This window comes from Paramormyrops kingsleyae, chromosome 20 (assembly GCF_048594095.1).
Source record: "Paramormyrops kingsleyae isolate MSU_618 chromosome 20, PKINGS_0.4, whole genome shotgun sequence".
NCBI classification, from domain to species: domain Eukaryota; kingdom Metazoa; phylum Chordata; class Actinopteri; order Osteoglossiformes; family Mormyridae; genus Paramormyrops; species Paramormyrops kingsleyae.
Genome location: NC_132816.1, coordinates 13258920 through 13281603, shown reverse-complemented (window position 1 = coordinate 13281603; position 22684 = coordinate 13258920). Strand labels below are relative to the sequence as shown.

The window sequence follows — 22684 nt, the reverse complement described above, 5'->3', positions numbered from 1 at the left end:
ATAAATCAGTGATGGTCAGTCTTATCTGCAAAGGGCCGCTGTGTGTGTGGGTTTTCGCTGCAGCTCCCAAATTATTTTACTAATTAGAGGACTGATTGGCTGAGTCCTCCTCACACCTGGGTTTGAACAGCTCACCTAAAGGTTACCCCAAAAACCTGCACACACACCGGCCCTAAAGTTCTGGAGTAAGTTTAAATATGAAATCTTAGGAATGCTTAGTGGTTTAATCTGAAATAAAATATTGGCTTTAATATCCTTGTCCAAATTTGAAAATGTCACTGTAATGTGATAGAGTGCGACTGTGACTCAGTAAATAGCACTGCTGCTTCACATCTGCATGGCAGGGGTGCATGTGGGGTGCGCAAGATCTCCCCACAGTCCCCAGACTCGTAGAAGAAAAAAAAAAGTGTGTTGGTATCTTTGGATTGCCCATTGTGCAGTGATGGTCAAATGAAAATTCATGAACCACTTGCTGTATTTTCTCGCCCCACTGGATGGCGCTCTCTGTTCAAAAAGGGCTCAAAGCATGTCCCAAAGCAAACCAACAGTGCCATCTATTGGGGTAAAAAAAATACAGCAAATGGTTCATGAAGCTTTTTTCGGTAATCGACTGGCATCCCTTCCTGGGTTTTCCTGGTTTATTTCCTGTGCTGCCTGGGATAGGCTCCAGACTTTCACAGACTCTCTGGATAAACAGTTGAGCTATGGACGGATACATATGTAAGAGTCTGCTTTCACTGCTCCACTTAACTACATAATAGTATTTAATTATAGTATTTACTTAATTGCTCTCAATGCTTAAATGCTTCAAAATGTTGTATGAAACAATGGTACTGAAGCACACTGATTAAAAATCTATATTCATGAGGCAAGCAGTTGCACCACCAGTGAAAAAGATCTTGGTTATTAAAAAAAAAAAAAACAATTAAACGATTAAAAAGAAATGTAGGATGTGATGAATGGCCAGGAATTTTAATCTGAAGTACTTTGCAGAATTTTGTAGTAAATGTAAATTGTATTTTAAAACACATTGGTTTGAATAATTTGAATCCCCGAACTGAAAGCTGAAACGGATATAAAGGTAAGTTAGAACTGTTTTTATTAGATTTAATATTGCGTTATTGAGCATTCAAAGTGCCCTCCCTTATATCCGCTTAGGCTTAACTTTTAGAAACGCGCGGTTCATTCTTCCTTCCGGGCCACCGTAGTGGAAAAAAGACTACACGTCTGAACGCTACGATTGGGAGTGCCGGGGTGGTACAGGCTGGCTACAAATTATACAGACAGGCCGAATTGCGAGCGGGCACACTCCAGCGACACTGTAAGTATTTACTGGAAAAGAGGCTCACTGTAGTGCGACTTTTGTCTAAAAGTATCTGCCTGTTGGTAGCTGGTGGTTATTAGGAAGAGTGTAGCTGTGGGAAAGGTGTCTGCGTTGTGACGTGGGGGCTAGAAGGCCTGTCAGCCTGTCCTCGGGAAGTTTCCAGGAGACTTTTAAACGTTGCTAGTGAGGGTTTTAAGCCAGTTTCCATACTGTGATGATTATTCATTTCAGTGAAATGTATTGAATAAGTTTCTGGGGGCGGGGGGTAGACGGAAACTGGCTACATGAGTTAGCTGATCAGGTAAGGGTGGGTTTTAACGAGCGTATTGGTGTGAGAAGAGAGCCACGTGAAGCTGTTTAGACGCTGAATAAAAGGATGAAAGATGTGTGACGTCATTGTATTCTACACTTATCACAGATATTATGAAGCGGTAGATCACTCCGGTCCCAAATACGTGTGAAGCACACGCCTATGTTGATGTTTCGTTTTGAATGACCCGCTTCAAAATATTGAGTAAATAATGAGACTTGAGTACCTTAAAGCTGAAGAAAGTATGCTCTATAAACAGCATTTTTATTGCGTCTTATTTCTTAGCCAGCTGACCATTACAGCTGGTCTCTGGTGAAGACAGAGTTCTGTATCCATGTTGCAGACTAAGCTGTTTCTTTACCTTTAGGGATTATAAACCTGTGTCACTGATTCCCTCTAGACATGTTCAGCCGTTTGTGGTACTTATACACTACATACTGCTGTAATTTGTTAAAATGAATAGTCTTTATTTATTTTCATTGCCTGCATCACAGCTAATGTAATTTTAAATTCTTCGGTCTTCACTTATTAGTTGCTGTTATTGGAAGATGGGTGGGTGGATAGAATGAAATAATTTTTATTTACAAAAATGTTCTAAAAATAGGAGAGTGGGGGGTTAGAATCTTGCCTCTAGTCCAGGGGTGGGGAGCCTGATCCATGGATCTACTGTTTTATGGCTGATTGAGGTCATCCCTAAAACCTACACCCACACTAGCCCTCCGTGGAACAGGATTACCACCCCTGCTCTGGTCCAGGGCTCTTCAAATCTGGACCTTGATTCCAAATCCAGGCCTTGTTTTCAGTTCTCCCAGGTCGTTAGTTTATTAATGACTGATTCTGATTGGTCAGAGGCTTCACAATTGGCTCTCAGGTAAAGGAAGGCAGGAAAATCAGCAGGCCTCGGACCTTGAAGACCGTGAGCCCCTGCTCCAGTCTGTGTGTGTGGAGTTTGCATGTTCTCTGTCTGTATTCCTCTGTGTGCCCTGCTATAGACTGGTGTCCCTTCTTGTGTTTAGCCCATTCTTGCCTTCAGGCTACCAACCCTGTCTAGGAGAAAAGTTTTGATGATGTATAGACTTCTCAAGCCACATTAAAATATTATCAGATTTTATTTTTTTTTTTTACCACTGCAGGACGATGAGGGTGAAAGAGATCCTGAGGACGGCGCACCAGGCATGGAGCCCCGCAGCACACCATCCTGTGTACTTGGCAACAGGTATCAGTATTACGAGCCGAGCGCCGAGCCTCCCTCAGTGTCCCTGCATTGACAACATACCAGTATCACGAGCCGAGCGCCGAGCCTCCCTCAGTGTCCCTGCACTGACAACATACCAGTATCACGAGCCGAGCGCCGAGCCTCCCTCAGTGTCCCTGCATTGACAACATACCAGTATCACGAGCCGAGCGCCGAGCCTCCCTCGGTGTCCCTGCATTGACAACATACCAGTATCACGAGCCGAGCGCCGAGCCTCCCTCAGTGTCCCTGCATTGACAACATACCAGTATCACGAGCCGCGCGCCGAGCCTCCCTCGGTGTCCCTGCATTGACAACATACCAGTATCACGAGCCGAGCGCCGAGCCTCCCTCGGTGTCCCTGCATTGACAACATACCAGTATCACGAGCCGAGCGCCGAGCCTCCCTCAGTGTCCCTGCATTGACAACATACCAGTATCACGAGCCGAGCGCCGAGCCTCCCTCGGTGTCCCTGCATTGACAACATACCAGTATCACGAGCCGAGCGCCGAGCCTCCCTCAGTGTCCCTGCATTGACAACATACCAGTATCACGAGCCGAGCGCCGAGCCTCCCTCGGTGTCCCTGCATTGACAACATACCAGTATCACGAGCCGAGCGCCGAGCCTCCCTCAGTGTCCCTGCATTGACAACATACCAGTATCACGAGCCGAGCGCCGAGCCTCCCTCAGTGTCCCTGCATTGACAACATACCAGTATCACGAGCCGAGCGCCGAGCCTCCCTCGGTGTCCCTGCACTGACAACATACCAGTATCACGAGCCGAGCGCCGAGCCTCCCTCAGTGTCCCTGCATTGACAACATACCAGTATCACGAGCCGAGCGCCGAGCCTCCCTCGGTGTCCCTGCACTGACAACATACCAGTATCACGAGCCGAGCGCCGAGCCTCCCTCAGTGTCCCTGCATTGACAACATACCAGTATCACGAGCCGAGCGCCGAGCCTCCCTCAGTGTCCCTGCATTGACAACATACCAGTATCACGAGCCGAGCGCCGAGCCTCCCTCGGTGTCCCTGCACTGACAACATACCAGTATCACGAGCCGAGCGCCGAGCCTCCCTCGGTGTCCCTGCACTGACAACATACCAGTATCACGAGCCGAGCGCCGAGCCTCCCTCGGTGTCCCTGCACTGACAACATACCAGTATCACGAGCCGAGCGCCGAGCCTCCCTCGGTGTCCCTGCACTGACAACATACCAGTATCACGAGCCGAGCGCCGAGCCTCCCTCGGTGTCCCTGCACTGACAACATACCAGTATCACGAGCCGAGCGCCGAGCCTCCCTCGGTGTCCCTGCACTGACAACATACCAGTATCACGAGCCGAGCGCCGAGCCTCCCTCGGTGTCCCTGCACTGACAACATACCAGTATCACGAGCCGAGCGCCGAGCCTCCCTCGGTGTCCCTGCACTGACAACATACCAGTATTACGAGCCGAGCGCCGAGCCTTCCTCGGTGTCCCTGCACTGATCACATACCAATGTTATGACCCAAGCACCCTGTAGAAATATACATATTGCAATTTACTCGACCAATTCTAATTTCCAGTTTTTTTTTTGTAAGTGTGACCTGCCGATTCTGATTTCCTTTCTAATAAAAGGATTTGTTCAACTTTACAGTTTCCTGCAAACTGCACTAAGTTACAGGATCTTCTCTTACTTAAGTCTCAAAATAAACATGCTCTGTGACTGGAAAGAGGTACAAATAACAATTAACTGAAAATGAGCTCCCAACTTTATCTGACTTATTTAACTTAACCAAACAATAGCAGGTGCAATAGATTTAAATAAGACAAATGCCAGTTAGTTACATGGTCTTGTAGCATGTTTAAATTCACCACATGACATGACATTGAACTTTTTCCTCTTTTTTTTTTTTTTTTTTACTTGTCTTAAAATTAAAAAAGTCTACAGAGTAAAAAACCTCCAAATAATAGTGATACTATTCTCTTCCCTATAGTAATGGGTGCTGGAGTAATATTAATAATATAACATTGCATGTCATGCACATGTAATTCTTATATCGCCAGCCAGTTAGTTAAGATCAGGCTTTTTATTGCTTATAGCAATATTTATATAGCTTCATATTGTAGGGACATTAAAGCACAAGGGGGTTAAAGTTTCGCTAAAAAATTGTTACTCCGTCATAGGAAAAAAAAAACGTTAGCTTGCTTTGCCATTTTAATGATTATTCCTTTTCAAGATTATCTAGTATATGTTTAATAATCAGTTTAAAGTTTACTTCTAATGTTTCTCCACGTTTTCATGGTCGTTCCCCCACGTTTTACTTTCGCTTTACATATATTATAAATTGCAAGCTTTGTGTCATTTTCGCTCACAGTGAAGAACTTCCACGCCAACAACGTATGGCTGTGAGTGTGCACACGACTGTGAGGCTATTGCCTGCATCGCTGTGTGTATGATGTGTTGTGCATGCGTAAAATAGGGCCGGTTCGGTATGGGAAATACGTGAGACTGACCAACCAGTCTCCTGTCCGGCCTAAGCACGCTGAAAATCGGCCGATTCCGGTTCCTGGCCGGTCCATCAGTGCATCTCTAGCCCCAAGCCTGCCTTGGTGATCCTGCATTGATCACGTCCCAGTATTGCGAGCCGAGTGCCGAGCCTTCCTCATTAGCTCCACACTGATCATCTACCAGTCTTACGAGCCGAGTGCCGAGCTTTCCTCGGTGGCCCTGCTTTGATCACGTTCCAAAAAGCTGATCGCTGTAATAGCAGCTGAATTATGAACAGATGCATCGTGTTTCTGTGAACAGGTACATCTGCCCAGCAGCTGGACGCGTCGTTCAGCACAAGCGCCGCCCTGGAGATCTTCGAGATGGATTTTGCCGATCCTTCCCAGGAGATGAAGCTGAGGGGGTCCCTTTCCACCACTAACAGGTGTGCGAGATGCACACAGGCAGGACACCCCCCCCCCCCCCCCCCACCACCCCTAGTTTCTCTGTCAGCCCCCTCAGGCTCTGCTGATAATGCTGGATCATTCGGAGCTTATTCTAAAGCTTGCGTTCTGCCTGAATGACTTGACTAGTGCAAAGGATAATGCAGAATGCCAGCATATTAAACTCTTTGTGTAGAATAATATGTTGTAACATGCTCAGCATGCATCAAAGACTGTTTAGCGCTTAGGGTGAGTATGCTAACTCGAGCCGGTACCTGCTTTTTTTCAGGTTCCACAGCCTTATCTGGGTGAATTACGGAATGGGAACTGAGGGCTCGTCAGGGAGGCTCGTTGGAGGCAGTGAAAGTGGCGCGCTCACCCTGTATAGCCCAGAGGAAATCCTGGCCTCCGGCGAGACGGCTGTTGTGGGAGAGTCGTGCAAACACACTGGCCCGGTGCGAGCGCTCGACTTCAACCCTTTCCAGGTAATTCAGAGTAGTGGCAATAGCTAATGGCTCCAAATTGGTGTCCACTGGGTTTTGGATAAAATCGGGAAGCACAGGCCTTTTTGTCGAACGGTAACTTGGGGCTTTTGGGGGCAGGGCTTAGTGGGTTACGGTGCCTGTGATTGGAAGGTCACGGATTCAAATCCCAGAGTCAGCAGAGTGATTTCACCATTGAGCCCTTGAGCAAGGCCCTTAACCTCTGACTGCTAAAGGAAATGTCTGACCCTGCTTTATCAAAAAAGGAAATATATCACTTTGGAAAACAGCTATTACACTATATTGCCAAAAGTACTGGGCCACCTGCCTTTACACACACACAAATTTTAATGACATCCCATTCTTAATACATAGGAGTTAATATGGGGTTGGCCCACCCTTTGCAGCTATAACAGATTCAACTCTTCTGCGAAGGCTGTCCAAAAGGTTTAGGACTGTGTTTATGGGAATTTTTGACCATTCTTCCAGGAGAGCATTTGTAAGGTCAGGCACTGATGTTGGACGAGAAGGCCTGGCTCGCAGTCTCAACTCTAAAACATTCCAAAAGTGTTCTAACGGGTTGAGGTCAGGGCTCTGTGCAAGCCAGTCAAGTTCCTCCACACCAAACTCGCTCATCCATGCCTTTATGGACCTTGATTTGTGCACTGGTGCGCAGTCATGTTGGAACAGGAAGGGGCCATCCCCAAACTGTTCCCACAAAGTTGGGAGCATGAAATTGTCCAAAATGGCTTTGAATTCTGTAGCATTAAGAGTTTCTTTCACTAAAACTAAGGGGCCAAGCCCAACCCGTGGCTGAGTTGCTGTTGTTTCCAATTGATTCCACTTTGTTATAATATCACTAACAGTTGACCGTGGAATATTTAGCAGCAAGGAAGTTTCACGAATGGACTTATTGCACAGGTGGAATCCTATCACGGTACCATGTTTGGATAGACTGATCTCTTGGGAGCGACCCATTCCTCACAAATGTTTGTAGAAGCAGTCTGCATGCCTAGATGCTTGATTTTATAGACCTGTGCTTATGGAAGTGATTGGAACACCTAACTTCAATGATTTGGAGGGGTGTCCCAATACTTTTGGCAATATTGTGCATATCGATAAAATGTAAATAACTTGAATTCAAATCTTGTGTCTTAGTCTCACTGCTTTGTTGAATACCTTTTTCAAATAACGTTTTTAATGTTTTCTGTTCCAGAGTAATCTCTTAGCATCCGGGGCAAATGACTCGGAGATATACATCTGGGATCTGAATAATTTCAGCAACCCAATGACCCCTGGAACAAAGTCTCAGGTAACTGGCTAAACTTCAGACGTCATGCACAGAAGCATTTGAATATGAAGAACTAGACTGTCCTTCACAAGGGGCTTCACTTGGAAATTATGGGTAATCTGTCACAGCAGGAAATTTCGCATCGTGGATGTTCATAAGTTTTATTAGTTTGATTACTCTTCCAATTGCAGTGACCAAGGATTTGCTTTCATTTGGTAGTTGCTTTCAGGTTTTTTTTCCATTAAAAAAGACTTTTCTTTTTCTTTACTTTATAGCTCTGTGAGGTAAGAGTGAAACTGCTCTGCCATCTGGGAGTGTGGTTTATTGTGTGTAGTCAGTGCACGGTGCCTTATTGGTGTGGTTTTTTGGGATTGAAATTAACCTCTCATAAGACACATGGGACATACATCGTCTCAGTATTACAATGGTGTGCTTAAGAGTGACCCAAGATTGTTGTCTTAATCACATGGCTAAAATTGGCTACAGTCTGTGCTAGAATTTCTGCAAGTAAAAAATATATATATACTGTATATAAAAGTTTGTGTAGATTTGTAATTATTTATTGAGTCTTGGGTGAACTCGTTAGCACAATCAGGATGGTCCTTTCAACTGATTAGGGTGGAAAGTATTCAGCAGATTTGTGATTTTCTCCAGTTGCCTTGTAAGAAACGCTGAAGGCTTCCTCTGTGTATCTGTGCAGCCGCTGGAAGACATCAGCGTGGTGGCGTGGAATAGACAGGTGCAGCACATCCTGGCCTCCGCCAACCCCAGCGGCAAGGCGGTCGTGTGGGACCTGCGCAAGAACGAGCCCATCATTAAAATCAGCGATCACAGTAACCGGGTGAGTCGGGGCGCCTGGGCGGATCGCGCGCCGGCCGAGAGGCCGGTCTGGCGTGCTGGATTGCGAGTGAAGCTCGTGTCGTTCGTACGCGCAGATGCACTGCTCCGGCATGCTGTGGCATCCAGATGTGGCCACCCAGCTAGTCCTGGCCTCTGAGGACGACCGGCTGCCCGTCATCCAGATGTGGGACCTGCGGTTCGCCACGTCGCCTCTTAAAGTCCTGGAGAATCACACGAGGTGGGGATGGACGGTCGCTCTGCAATTACCCCCCCCTGCAGTGTTGGATCACCACCCCCCCCTGCCTTATGGCCACTCATCCCAGCACCTGACTAGGTTTTTCTCCTATAGGGGCGTCTTGTCCATGTCCTGGAGCCAGGCGGACTCTGAGCTGCTCCTGAGCAGTGGGAAGGACAATCGCATCTTGTGCTGGAACCCCGGCACCGGGGAGGTGAGCGGCCATTCTTTCTTCCTCTTACCACAAGGGGGTGCCATTTATCACATCCCTGACGTGACACTCCACCGGCATTTCCCACTGCAGGTCATTTACGAGCTGCTGACGTCCAACCAGTGGTGCTTCGACATCCAGTGGTGTCCCAGGAACCCGGCCCTGCTGTCGGCGGCGTCCTTCGACGGACGCGTGACCGTCTATTCGGTGATGGGGGGAAGCCTGGAGGCCCAACAGCAGCACAGTGTGGACAAGGTCCAGCCTACACTCTTCTCCTTATTGATAATACGGGTTACTAGTCTGGCAGTTTGTTATTGTAGTATTTCAGAGTGATTTTGCTTTTTTAAGCTTGACTATTTGCTTCAGCTGACGTAGCTTCATCCAGCCTAAGGTCCATGACTTTGAAGTTCTGTCTGTCATAACTAGATCTCCTCTTCATTCGACGCCATGGATCCCTTTGGGACGGGACAGTCTCTCCCTCCCCTGCAAGTGCCACAGCCCGTGGCCCTGCCCACAGTGATCCCACCTCTGAAGAAGCCCCCCAAGTGGGTGCGCAGGCCGGTGGGGGCCTCCTTTGCTGTGAGTGTCCTTCCCTGTTACGATACTGTGGGTGTTTCTCAATACGCAGACTTGACCGTACTTATGTTCTTGCATACCTGTTACACGTCATCTTCCATTGCCGAAGACCAGTTCCAGTTAGAGCCGGGCCATATCACATTGAAATAACTTTGAAGCTTTTGTCTGGGCGCCAGCTTTTCGGTACAATATGGACATTTATTTACGTCGACAATTTAGTAAGCAGATTAGTAGTGTCCCTGAAATATTAATGAGGCTTTTTATGATGCCCAAAAGTTAGTAATCAGTACAAATTTGGCATATCCTCATGTTTAATAAATGTCAACTTTAAACCTCAGAAAGTGCCGCCACACTAGCAGCATCTTTTTACCTTGTTTATCCACAAGATCTCCTCTTTTAAAAGATGCTGTGGCTGCTGAGCTGTTCCTTTCTTCACCACCTCTCCAGTGCATATCGCACTGAAGTATACCAAACCACAGTATACCAAGAGTATTATGTGGTGGGCTCTGCTGCAGCGCATATCGCACCAAGTATACCAAACCACAGTATATCAAAAGAGTATTATGTGGTGTGCTCCGCTACAGTGCATATCAGACTGACGTATACCAAACCACAGTATACCAAAAGACCATATCGCACTGAAGTATACCAAACCACAGTATACCAAGAGTATTATGTGGTGGGCTCTGCTGCAGCGCATATCGCACCAAGTATACCAAACCACAGTATATCAAAAGAGTATTATGTGGTGTGCTCCGCTACAGTGCATATCAGACTGAAGTATACCAAACTACAGTATACCAAAAGAGCATTATGTGGTGTGCTCTGCTGCAGTGCATATCAGACTGAAGTATACCAAACTACAGTATACCAAAAGAGCATTATGTGGTGTGCTCTGCTACAGTGCATATCAGACTGAAGTATACCAAAACAGTATTATGTGGTGTGCTCTGCTGCAGTGCATATCAGACTGAAGTATACCAAACCACAGTATATCAAGAGTATTATGTGGTGTGCTCTGCTACAGTGCATATCAGACTGAAGTATACCAAAACAGTATTATGTGGTGTGCTCTGCTACAGTGCATATCAGACTGAAGTATACCAAAACAGTATTATGTGGTGTGCTCTGCTACAGTGCATATCAGACTGAAGTATACCAAACCACGGTATACCAAAACAGTATTATGTGGTGTGCTCCACTAACCTAATTTAATAAACATGAAGATACGCCAGGTTTATACAGGTTACTTCTGGGTGTCTCAAAACGTATCTCATTAATATTTCAGGTGTACTACTAACCAGTTTAACAAATTGTTGGTGAAAAAAAACGTCCGTATAAATAACGAACAGCTGGGTCCAGTTTCGCCCAGTCTTGCCAAGACCACAAGTATGATCTGTTTGTTCTTGGTATTGAGAAACACCCGGTGTCTGACTGCGGTCGTGTGTTTGTGCAGCACTCTTTGCTAATTTACATTTGATTATGTCACATCGACCACCGGCCCACTTGTCCTGTCAATGTTCTGTGCCATCAGGAAACATTACCCAGAAGTCTGTGCAAAAAAATTCTGTAAGAATATAGCATGATATTACAGGTGATATTATTTAGTGTTCAGTTGTTCATGTACTTGCTTAACAACATTCAGTTAAATATAGTTGCCTTCACAATAGTAGTGTGGCCTTAGTCGAACCTGAAAAGCAATATAAATATTTACGCAAAGTGCGTGTTTGGAAATGGAAGATAGGCCTCCAGGATTCTGCCTAATATGTGGTTTTATTTAAACGGATGCTAATATGAATTGTATCATTTTAAATGCATTATTTTTCCTCCTCTTAGTTTGGTGGGAAGCTTGTCACCTTCGAGAGCCCCAAGCCTTCTCAGCAGCCGGGCTCTCAGCCAATCCCCAGGCAGGTGTTTGTCAGTCAGGTCACCACGGAGACGGAGTTTCTCCAGCGCTCCAAGGAGCTGCAGGCAGCTCTCCAGTCTGGAACCTTCTCCAGCTATTGCCAGGCCAAGATCCATAACTCGTCCTCCGAATCCGAGCAGGACATCTGGAGGTTCCTCAAGGTGAGGGCCATCTGTCCATTCTTGGATGGTGCCAATTCGCCCAGAAGAAGTTGAATGAATGGCAGCCATGAGCTTTATTTCTATGAGTCGATGATCTGAGAATATTTAAAACTGAATGACAAAATGAATACTTTCGACTGTTAATCTCCTATTTTCTCTGAAGGAGGTGTCCTTAGTCTGTTATGGAAAACTGCCTTTCTGACATTTATATATTAGTAGATACTTCTGTCCAAGTTTTTTTTTGTTTTGGGGGATGGGGGGGGGTGGGGGTGTCAAACCATCGCTGTTAAGGTTAAGGGTCTCGCTCAAGGGCCCAATGGTGATAAGAGTACTCTGATTGCCAGAGGATTTGAGTCCATGACCTTCCGGATATGGGAACTGATCCCTCCCTCCTGAGCAATGCACTACCCCTCATTCCCGACCACTAGGATTTGCTGCGTGTACATGGTAGAATCCAAGGAATCCATCCATCTGCTCATCCAGTTCAAGGTTGCCTAGGAATTCTGGCAGGGAATTCTGGCCGGAACTCCAATCCATCACAGGGCACAGAGTTCCACACCAGTTTGCATAGGCACATCTTTGGTCTGTAGGAGGAACCCGTGGGAAGTCTGGAGAGCATTCAGATTCCATGCTGAACTTCATCTCTCGCGCTGTTCTTCCTCTAACCGCAGGTCAACTTTGAAGAGGACGCCCGTGTCAAGTTCCTTAGACTTTTAGGCTTCAGCAAGGAGGAGCTCGATAAAAAGGTATACGAGTGACGTTGGCCCTGAAGCTGTGAAGCTGCCGCCTTGTGTGTCCCTCTCACACGTCATGCCTGCTTCGCTCCCATCTGCCTTCCTTCTTTCCCGTCTCAGATCGGCAGCAGCCTGGGGAAGAACGCCCAGCCGGATGGCATCGACGCTGGCGACCTGACGGAGAAGCTGCTCTCTGCCCAGGTTTGTGCGGCAGTCAGTCCAGCTCGGGGTGAAGGATACAGGACATAGTGTGGCGCTTCTACTGTCCAGCACAAAACTTTTTTTATATGTGAGGTTTTTGATTCGACTCAAGTTAAAGGTGGTAACTATACCTATTATTCCTGTACGCGTTGTACGCGTATGTGATCTTCCAGCAGACGGTATCAAATGCTCCTGTCCACCCTTTTTGTTTTTCAGAGGCTAGACGAATCAAGTGCCGACACCCTGAACTCTTCCCCGTCATCCGACTTCTTCAGCCACCTGCCCAAGAGCAAGCCAACCTTGCACATCCCTGTCTCCTCCGGTAACAAACGCGCAATCCATTGCTTAGCTACCACCAGTAATAAATGCTGTCGAATAGTTTAGATCAGGGTTCTTCAAATCTGGACCTCGATTCCGAATCCAGGCCTTGTTTTCAGTTCTCCCAGGTAGTTGTTTAATAATTACTGATTCTGATTGGTCAGAGGCTTCACACCTGACTGACGGGTAAAGGAAGGCTGGAAAACCAGCAGTGCTCGGACCTCGAGGACCGTGCTTTGAATAACCCTGGTTTAGATGTTTGTCCTTGCAATGATTGGTAAAAGCATGTATAATATCCCCGCCACCATTTTGGCCAAGGACCCACAGCTGTGCGTAGCTGTTCATCGATGTGCCTGCTCGGAAAGCAATAAGGATGGGGGTTTATTCAGAGCAATAAGCAGGGGGCGACTCTGTATGCCATGCAGTGGAGGGTCTGTCCTGCAGAGGGTGCTGTGCTCCCTCTAATACCATTCGTCTCCCCGTGCCGAAGACACCGACGGACTAATCAGCCAGGCGCTTCTCGTGGGGAACTTCGAGGGGGCCGTGGACCTGTGCCTGAGCGACGGGCGCTACGCCGAGGCCATCCTGCTGTCCATCAGCGGTGGAGAGGAGCTGCTGAAGAAGACGCAACAGCGCTACCTCGACAAACAGAAGAGCAGCGTCTCCGTGGTGAGCAGCGCCCCCACCTGGTCATGCACGATATACAAAAAGTGCAAAAGTCTTGGTCAGTCAGAGAAAATGTTTAAATCATCTTCATGTTGGCATAAAACTATGAGTTGGTCTGTTGAAGTGTGTTTCCAGAGCCATTTCAAAACCTCCTCTAAAATCATCTCAGTATTTGAAGTAACCATCCAAGTATTTTTTGACACATTACCCAACCTTGTTTGGCTACTCAGCACCTCATTGAAGTATTTAAGTTAATTTATTATTGGAGCTGGTGGTGAGATTTAAGGAGAATATGGAATGGCTGAGGTGCCCCTGAGGAGAGGTTAGGGAACAGAAGCTGTGTTCATCTTGCCATCCAGCGAGATATAAGTAACTTTTTGGAGAACAGAAGAAATTCTTGTTAGTTTGTATTATGTTGCTCTTAATTGTGCATAAAATGTTTCCGTTCTTTTTCTTACTTGTGTACCAGCTGCATGCTTCCCTCTTTATCGGCAGTGGTATTCCGATAATCCGAGGCCGGGCTCTTATCGCTCCGGCCTGGCCCGCCCTCACCTGTCCGTGTTTCCCCGCTCCTTTCGCAGCTGATTTCCTCGGTGGTGAACCAGAACTGGGGGGCCATCGTGCAGGCCTGCCACCTGGACAGCTGGAAGGAGGCCCTGGCCGCCCTGCTGACGTACGCGCGGCCAGAGGAGTTCGCGGGGCTCTGCGGTGAGGCCCGTGCCGTTGGGGGGGGGGGGGGGGGGGGGGCTTGCCATGTGCCTGGGGAGGGGTGCGTCCTTTAAATGAAGAGATCCCCCCCTTTTGATGTCTGTAGGTCGGTTTATGGGTGGGGTGTGATCATGAGGAGTTATAAAAAATTGAAAATACATAGTTTATTTTTTGGAAATTAACCAACCCCCCCATCCCCCCTCCCCCTACTTTATACCATCGGCTCAGCACTTGGGCCACCGCTAAAGACTCTGTTGTCTAACATGCATTTTCTCTTACACCCCCCGCCCCCCAGACACCCTCGGGGTGCGTCTGGAGCATGAGGGCACGGAGAAGCGCTGCCTGCAAGCCTGTCTGTGCTACATCTGCTCAGGGAATGTGGAGAAGCTGGTGGAGTGCTGGTCTCATCAGAGAGACTGCCCGTCGCCCTTGGCCCTGGAGGTGTGTGTGTGTGTGTGTGTGTGTGTGTGTGTGCGCGCGCGCGTCTCTGTACGAGGCCCTGACCCCAGTCGCCCGTTTGCTGTGCGCAGGACCTGGTGGAGAAGGTCATGATTTTGCGCAAGTCAATCGAGCGCCTGCACAGCGGAGAGGCGGCAGCAGCCCACAGCCCGGCTCTGGCGGACAAGCTGACGCAATACGCCGGCCTGCTGGCCTCACAAGGGAGCCTGGGGGCCGCCATGAGCTACCTGCCAGCCACCTCAGATCAGGTGAGACCAGGCTGGGAGGGGGGCACAAAGGTCACATGATCCAGCCTCATGCCTCAGTCAGGAAACTCTCTTTATTAATCTCTACGGGGAAATTAAGCCTTAAACTTAATCATCTGTCAGTCTAACAGAACTGCTTATATACAAGGGCGGAGTTACAGGGGCACTGGTCAGAGCTGAAAGCTGATTGGCTCCGGAGTGTCCCCTCCCCTGTCAGTCATTGATTCAAAACATATCATTGGCTTATAACATTAGCCCCTTAGTATGAATTACTAAGGGAGTATACCTGAAAGTTGAAGAATTGATTCAGTTAGTTTGCAACGGGTAAATTCCCATAATGCTACGGGGGAGATTTATCACCCAGACAAGTTTTATATGATCAGATCCTTAAAAGGGGCCCAGAAACGGCCGGTTTCAGGACGGCGTTCTCTCTGTCAGCCATCGGTGGTGACGGGTCAGAGCAAATCCCGGAATGCAGTGCAGGCAGTCTGCAGCCGTGGGGCCATCTGATGGCAGGTGTCTCTCTGGGACAGGCCATCATCCTGACGCTGAGGGACAGGCTGTTCCACGCCCAGGGGGAGTCGGCCGAGGGCCCGCAGCCACCCCTCCCTTACAGCCGGGTCCAGGTCGGGGGGGGCACCCGTGCGGCGCCAGGGTCCAAGGGCCAGCCAGCTGTGCCGAGAATGCAGCAGCCGGTAAGCCCACCTACGGGCCGCGTGCTCCGCACAGCTGGGGTCCCTTATGCTGGATGTAATGTACACCGTCGCTTACAGGGCCAGTACCAGACCGCTGTGGCCCCTCAGAGGGAGGCGGGGCTCTCTCCTGCCCCCACGGTGTTCACTCCACAGGTACCTGCCTCCGACGGGGGGCACCATCAGTACTACCCAGGCGCCGCGCCCACCTCGCAGACCTCAGGGCCCGGCCTTCCGCGCCCACCATACCCGCTGCACCCCTCCAGCGCTCCAGGTAGCCCCCGTGCTCTGTCGACATGGCGAGCCTCTTGTATAGAGCAGACTGTTCTCCATTTTTATTATTTTAACCTCCCCCCCCCCCTTTGCAGGATTTCCCCCAGTGCAGCAGTTTCCCCCAATGTCCGCTCCTCCCATGGGACCAGTCGGCTTCCCCCCCGGGCCCACTATGCCAGCAGCCAGCCTTTCGGGCCCCGTGATGCCCCCAGCATCCCTCCCCGGGGGCATGCCCATCATGCCCAGCCCCTGCATGCCCCAGACACCCTTCGTGCCCGGCTCTGTGCCCGCCACCACTGCACAACCCGGCGCGCCCCCTTTTCCGGGGATCCCTCACAGCCAGGGCCCGGCGCCGCCATCAGCCACAGCCGCCCCTTTCCAGCCCACGGCCCCCGGCTACCCGCAGGGGGGTCCCGGAGCGCCGGGCGTGAAGCTGTCCGCCGCGGCCGTCCCCCCTCCGCCCACAGGTAACGGCTCCCCCCCGGTGGGTGCGGCGTGTAACATCCGGCCTGGGTAAACGAGCCACAAGTGGGGTGGGTCCACTCTTAAGGGGTCACCATTTTGAGGGGTTTGGGGCACAGTGGGACTGTGGCCATCAGGCAGGTTGCTGTTTGGGTTGGGCAGTGGTGCATTGTGGGAAACGTGCAGCCTACTTAGGGGCTGTGTCAGTATGTAAACGCTACTTCGTTGCCAAGTATGATATATGATCTCAACAGTGTTACTGCTCATTCTGCGCAGATTCTTATTTCAGGTTGTTTTTTTTTTTTATTAAAAACAATAGCAGTCAGCAAGTCTGGGTACACCTACTTTTAAATCATTTGTCTGTATTTTATATTATTCATAGTAAAAGGCCTCAAGACAATGAAGCAATGCATATCTAATATTGCACCAACCAAGAGAAGTGTTCAGTCTCTCTAAATTCTCTCTATTTTCACACGATGACAGCATTTTAGACTCTTGGCATTCTTTAAAGCTGCTGTCCGATGTAGCTACCTGGAATGCTTCTCCAACAGGCCTGAAGGAGTTTCCGCAAGTTCTGGACACAAGTTGGCTACTTTGCTCTTACTTTTCTATCCAACTCATCCCAATCCAGCTGTATAGTGTTTGGGTCAGGGACCGGCTTCATCTTACCTGCTTCACAACATAATACGCACCACATAACCTGGAGGAATGCTTAGGCCCGTCATCCTGTTGAAGAACAAATGATTATCAGTATGTGTCTCCAGACTTTTTCTGGCACCGTATGTATTCTATTGTTTTTGCTGTAACCTTGGTCATTCAAGTAGATTTTTGAAAAGACCCTTCCCCAAACTGTAGCATTAATTCACATGGTAGTATTATGATCCCAGAAGATTAGGAGAGCAGGACCTCAGTGGGGCAGGTGTAGATTGAGTCTGCGGTGGGGTGCTGAGACCTGCCTGCTTTGAACTGTGTATCTTTCTTGTGCAGATGTCTGTTGTTTGGCTTTCAGGGTACTTTCCATGGCTGGACTCCCGTTGCGATGATGAAGGTGATAGGATGGCATTAGGATCAGATCTGTGTGTGTCTCTGTGTGTCAGCTGCAGGAGGACATTTTTTTTTTGCGTTGCATAAGGCAATGAGTCCAATGGTAACAGCTGAGGGTTGGGAAACACTGAGCGGACACCAGACGCCAACAAAGAAACGCACACTGATCACCTCATGTTCAGTCACTGCCTGTGTGTGTGTGTGTGTGTGTGTGTGTGTGTGTGTGTGTGTGTGGTCTCTCTATTCCAATGTCTGCATCAGGGCAGGACTTCAGTGAGTAGCTAAAATCGCTAGTCTTTTCATCTTGAAAACTCGCAAACTCAGAAATGTGATGGCATGAGCATTCTGAGTGAGAGACCCCCGGGACATCCTTAAGGCTCCTGTCCGGGACCTGCCGTGTCCGTTTTTACTGAGGGGGAATTGGAATGAGGGCTGATCGGTTGGTAGATGACATGTCTGTGTACCTTGGAATTGGACTCAGATGTTTGCCTGTTGCTCAAACCGCTGGCTTTGCTCTTGAAACCTGCTAATTCCCACATCAGTTTTTGAGGACCTGCTTGCGTCATTGTTGCACCATAATCGTGGTTTGGTTTTTTTTGGCGCCGATCACTGTAGTCTTTAGAACACGCTGAACACTTTGTAACCCTGAAGATAGCCCCGTCCAGCTGAGCTCGTCGTGCAATGGGCTCCAATTTCCAAGGTTACTTCGAAGCGCTATCTCGTCATAGCTAACGGTGACCCGGACTTACAGTGATTGCAGCCTTTTCCACTGACCTAACCGTCTCCGTTGGCGTGCACGGCCTATAGAAGCGTGTGGCTCATGCGCACACACACACACACACACACACACTCTGCTTTGGCTGTCTGTGGCCTTTGGTGTGTCTGCATGTGAGCTGTGTGACTATGGTCAGGGCACTAACATCCCATCCCCCCCCCCCCCGACTCCCCTCCCCTCCATGCCCCACCCCCGGCTCTCTTCGCAGGCTCTCACGAGGGCTGGAATGACCCCCCTGCGGTGCGAGGAGGTCCTAGAAAGAAAAAGGTATCCCGGCACAAACATCCCAGTCACGCTGCTCCTCCACGCTCCTTTTCTTCCCCGGCGCCGGCTCGGGACACAAAAGCGTTTTTGACACAGGACATCAGCGCCGAATCGCGGCCCGGGGATCCCCTAGTAACGCGCTTGGAATTCCGGCATCGGCGCTGTAATGGCCCATTTTTAAAGATTATTTTTTAAAGAAGTCACTAGTAAATTGAGAGATTTGTATTCCAGTTTTATTCGATAAGCACCCCCACCTCCACCCCTCTACCCCCTGTCTTGTTACCCCGGAGCCCAAAACGCATTTAAATACCTATTCATAAGTAATGTCTTTGAGTTTCACTCCTGCGCCCACATGAGCCATGCAGTACCTTCACAGTAATCCCGCCCTGCTCTTATTGTAAGTCAAGGATGCCTAAGCCACAAATCCTATTAGCCAGGAATTCCCAGACCCCTGTTTTACATCTTCGCTTTCTTTTTGCCTCCTTTTGTTTTTATCGCGATAACTTATCAGCATATCCCTTCCTGTAAAATTAATTTTACAGATGGAAGAACCCATAGGTTTGGTGATTGAGGGGATTAAGGCTGCGGCATGTCGGTCTACAGCGGGGGGGCGGCCCTCACCGCCGGGGGTGTATGTGCTACCGCTGACTCTTGACCACCTGGCTCTCGCCCATCTCCCACGTATGGGGGGGGGGGGGGGCTGCACAGATTGGACGTTCGCTCAGTTTCATGCACAGCGTGCAGCCTGTCGGTCTGCTGGAAGAAGTGAAATTAGATTCCGCAATGACAAATTGCAGCATGAATTAATAAAATTCAATCCAAAACTTAAGTTTTAAAAAAGCGACTGAAAACTTTACTTATAAATCAAAACTTTCTCTCTCTGGGGATTAATGAAGTGTTGGTCTATCTATGTAAACTTAATTTTGCTGTATTTTTTTTGAATACCTCCACTACACAACTTTCCTGTTTCCTCCTCTGTTTAATAATTTTGCATGGACCCTTGCCGCATTACAGACGTTTACTGCATGAGTGTTTCTCCCTGGGCCGGACCTGTCCTGTAAACTGACCGTGCCGGCCGGCCCTGCCCTGCCCAGACAGACCATAGTCATGTGGTCGGCATCATGTCTGCCACCCGGCGCTGTGAGGAGAGCCTGACCTGTCTCTCTCCATGCAGCTGTCTGAGAACTACACCCCACCGGCCCCCATCACGGCCCCGGTCATGGGCTTCCACGCCGAGGCCCCCCAGGCTCACGAGCACATCCAGGCACCTCCAGGGGCCCCCCAGGAGCCAAACATCCAGGTGCTCAGCCGAGGCTATGCCATAGCCCCCACTAACATCCTGTCGATATCTAACTCAAAGGCTTTGTTAGCACAAAGTACGCTACATTTGTGGTGTATTATTTATTAAAAACAACAGATTTACAGTGAGTAATCTCTTTAAAGGGTATTTTTTAACTGTCAGCCCTTTTGAGGAATATAGTACCAGTCAAAAGTCTGGGCACCCCTATTTAAAATCTGCTGCTCCACAAGATAATGACCCCAAGCTCACCTCGAGGTTATGTAGCAAGTATTATCCTAGAAACCAGGAAGGAGATGAAAGACTGTGACAGATGATCTGACCTCCACGATCATCGACCTAAACCCTATAGAGCTGGTTTGGGATCAGTTGGCTACCTTGCTCTTACTCTTCAATCCAACTTGTGCCCAGAACAGAAACTCCTTCTGGACTGTTGGTGAAGCATTATAGGTGGTTACATCTGGAAGCTGCCTGAAAGAACGCCACAATGGGGGATGGGGCTATTTTAAATCTGAGAAAATGTTGAGATGTAGAACACTTCTCTTGGTCATTGCAATATAGGTATTACTGCGTTGCCTTGAGGCCTTGTACTATAAGGCAAATAACATATAACAGCTGAAATAGACAAATGCATTAAAAGCAGGTGTGTCTAGACTTTTGACTGGTAAGTAGGAATAGTCTTTAATGTTTGTAGTTGGTTATAGTTTTGTAGACCTGGTGGAATGAGAGGAGGTGAGAGGTGAAGTTAAACAGCTGCGATTTCCGGCTGCCGTTATTTCTCACAGCTCCTGCAGCAGCTCCCAGCTGAGAGGGTGGAGCAGCGAGAGATCCCCACGGAGCACATGGTCCTGAAGACTACATTCGACGGGCTGGTGCAGCGCTGCCAGATGGCCGCAGCCGACCCGGTAGGTGGGCGTCACGTGGGAAGGTGGTTTCTGTCCTTCATCTGTCCTGCGTAGGCAGAGTTTAACGGTTCTGTCGCCCGATCTCTCCTACAGCAAACGAAACGGAAACTCGACGACGCCTCAAAGAGACTGGAGTACCTGTATGACAAGCTGAGGGAGCACACGGTGAGCGTTTTACCTACGATAGCCGTCTTTTCAGCGCCGGGCAGTAGGGGGCGCCAGCGCGCTCAATGCCGTACACTGTCTCTCCCCCCCGCAGCTGTCGCCCAGCATCCTCGCCGGCCTCCACGAGCTGAGCCGCTGCATCGAGAGCCACAACTACCAGCACGGCCTGGCCGTGCATACGCAGATCGTCAGCTGCAGCAACTTCAGCGAGATCTCCGCCTTCATGCCCATCCTCAAAGTGGTGATGACCATCGGCAACAAGCTGGGCGTCTGAGACTGCCACCCCCGCGGCAGCGATCCCCAAACTTTCTAAACGTGAAGTCTACGCTTTTGGAATGTGCTTTGGTGCTTTAAATGATGACATGCTGCAGATCCGTAATATTACTCGCGACGTTATTTTATGACTAACATGTTGCGTGTGCAGTTCAAGGGCTTTTTTTTTTTTTTTTTTTTTTTTTTTTTTTTTTTTCTGGAAAGGAAGAATGTCATGTTGATCATTGGCAAGTGTTTGATCTGTCTGCTAGTGGATTTGTGGAGGAGGGGGGGTGGGATGAGGGTGTAGAGAAGTCTTACTGTCTTTTTTCAGGATGTCGAAGGTGAACATTTCTGGGAAACGACACTATCGATGCATCGTGTGACCTCTCGGTCACAGAAGAGAGGGGCATTGTGGGAAATCACTGAGAAGCCTAGTCCTCACTGGCTGGTTCCCATCTGAACTTGTGGAAGCATTAAGTGTGCGTGGTGTGTGCGGCGCACGCTCACCTCTGGGTCTCCGTGTTTACGATCTGGATGGTGGAATGTCCCACAGCACGGAATTGTCAAATTAAATCCCAATAAACTAAATTAACTTGGCATTTTTTTAAAAAAAAGAAAAAAAAAAACAAACCTAATCTCCATCATGTGTACATTTACAAAAATGCCTCCTGTCGTCATCTGCTTGGAGAGTAATACAGGCTTGACTGAATTTTTGTTTAAATATTTTTTATTATCCTGGGTTATTTCGTTTGCTCCAGTGCTAATTCCCCAAAGTCTATCGCCTTCAGTGTTGTTTTGATAGATGCTAACGTCTGTTAGCTTAATCATCAGTTGCCAATTGTCTGTGCAGACAGAAGCTGCTGTGCTGAACCACGGGTCTCTGGCTTTCGCACCCGACACTCCATCTTTCTGCTCCACGAACAGTATCACGTGCAGCTCAGTCTTTTTATTACTACCGCACTGTGATTAAAGTGTGATTTTTTTTTTCCACTTTTTTTTTTTTTTTTTTTTAAAGAATCACACCAACGCTAGCAGATCATTAGAAGCAGTTTAACCATGAGTCTGCTCAGGAGTTCAACGAAGTCCTACACAATACCGTGAGCCTTCCTGTATGTGTCGGGTTATATTTCATGCAAATCTGGGCTCTTCGTTCTGCACGAGTGGGAAGTGTAATAGCAGAGGAGATTTGCGTTTTAGCCGTTAAGCCAGTTCTCATGTCACGTCGCTGCCTGGCCCATTTCATCAACAAGAAAGTAATTTCAAATTCTCGTTTGGTTGGCTCTCTGCCTGAACGCTAATTAGAATATTACTTGGGATTAGAAGTTTTGTATGACAGTTAAAAAGCCAGCGGGGTAATGCATTGCTGCATCGTCTCAGCATGTGCTCCCTTATTTGGCCGCTGCTGGTTCAAACCGACCCTCGTTTAATTACTAGCGTTTCTCGATCTTAATGAAGCGCTTATTGGTATTTTATGGTTCACAGTATTGAGACCCCCATCCCCACCCATCAGTGGTGAGGTCACACAGCACCTGCTGTGCTGTGGGCATGCAAACGTGTCACGAGTATTACAGCTCAAGAAGGTCCACGTTTGAATCGGTGCGTTTGCACATGGTCCTGCTCAAATGGCCGCGCTCCCTTTCTCGCACAAGTATTTACATGGTCGGCTATTATAATTTTTTTTTTGCCTGTGTTGTCATGTGTTGTACATTTTTTCATATTAAATACTGTATTCGTA

The 22684-nt window shown here is 48.6% G+C and overlaps 1 protein-coding gene across 2 annotated transcripts; it reads left to right on the top strand.

Moving 5' to 3' along the window:
- The first annotated feature begins 647 nt into the window (after positions 1 to 647).
- On the top strand, positions 648 to 22684 carry sec31b (SEC31 homolog B, COPII coat complex component). Of its 2 annotated transcripts, XM_072703444.1 has the most exons (27): positions 1194 to 1321; positions 2768 to 2850; positions 5663 to 5786; positions 6074 to 6269; positions 7483 to 7578; positions 8258 to 8398; positions 8493 to 8635; positions 8747 to 8846; positions 8937 to 9098; positions 9270 to 9422; positions 11256 to 11486; positions 12158 to 12232; positions 12341 to 12421; positions 12638 to 12743; positions 13230 to 13408; positions 13987 to 14113; positions 14409 to 14554; positions 14644 to 14820; positions 15351 to 15512; positions 15591 to 15783; positions 15878 to 16249; positions 17254 to 17292; positions 18272 to 18330; positions 19502 to 19627; positions 20410 to 20529; positions 20623 to 20694; positions 20789 to 22684. In XM_072703444.1, exons 2-27 carry the CDS (start codon positions 2772 to 2774, stop codon positions 20966 to 20968), a joined length of 3639 nt encoding a protein of 1212 aa, XP_072559545.1. In that variant the 5' UTR covers positions 1194 to 1321; positions 2768 to 2771; the 3' UTR covers positions 20969 to 22684. The 2 variants fall into 2 exon arrangements, with proteins under 2 accessions (XP_023663917.1, XP_072559545.1); XM_023808149.2 differs by lacking the exons at positions 1194 to 1321; positions 17254 to 17292 and adding an exon at positions 648 to 720.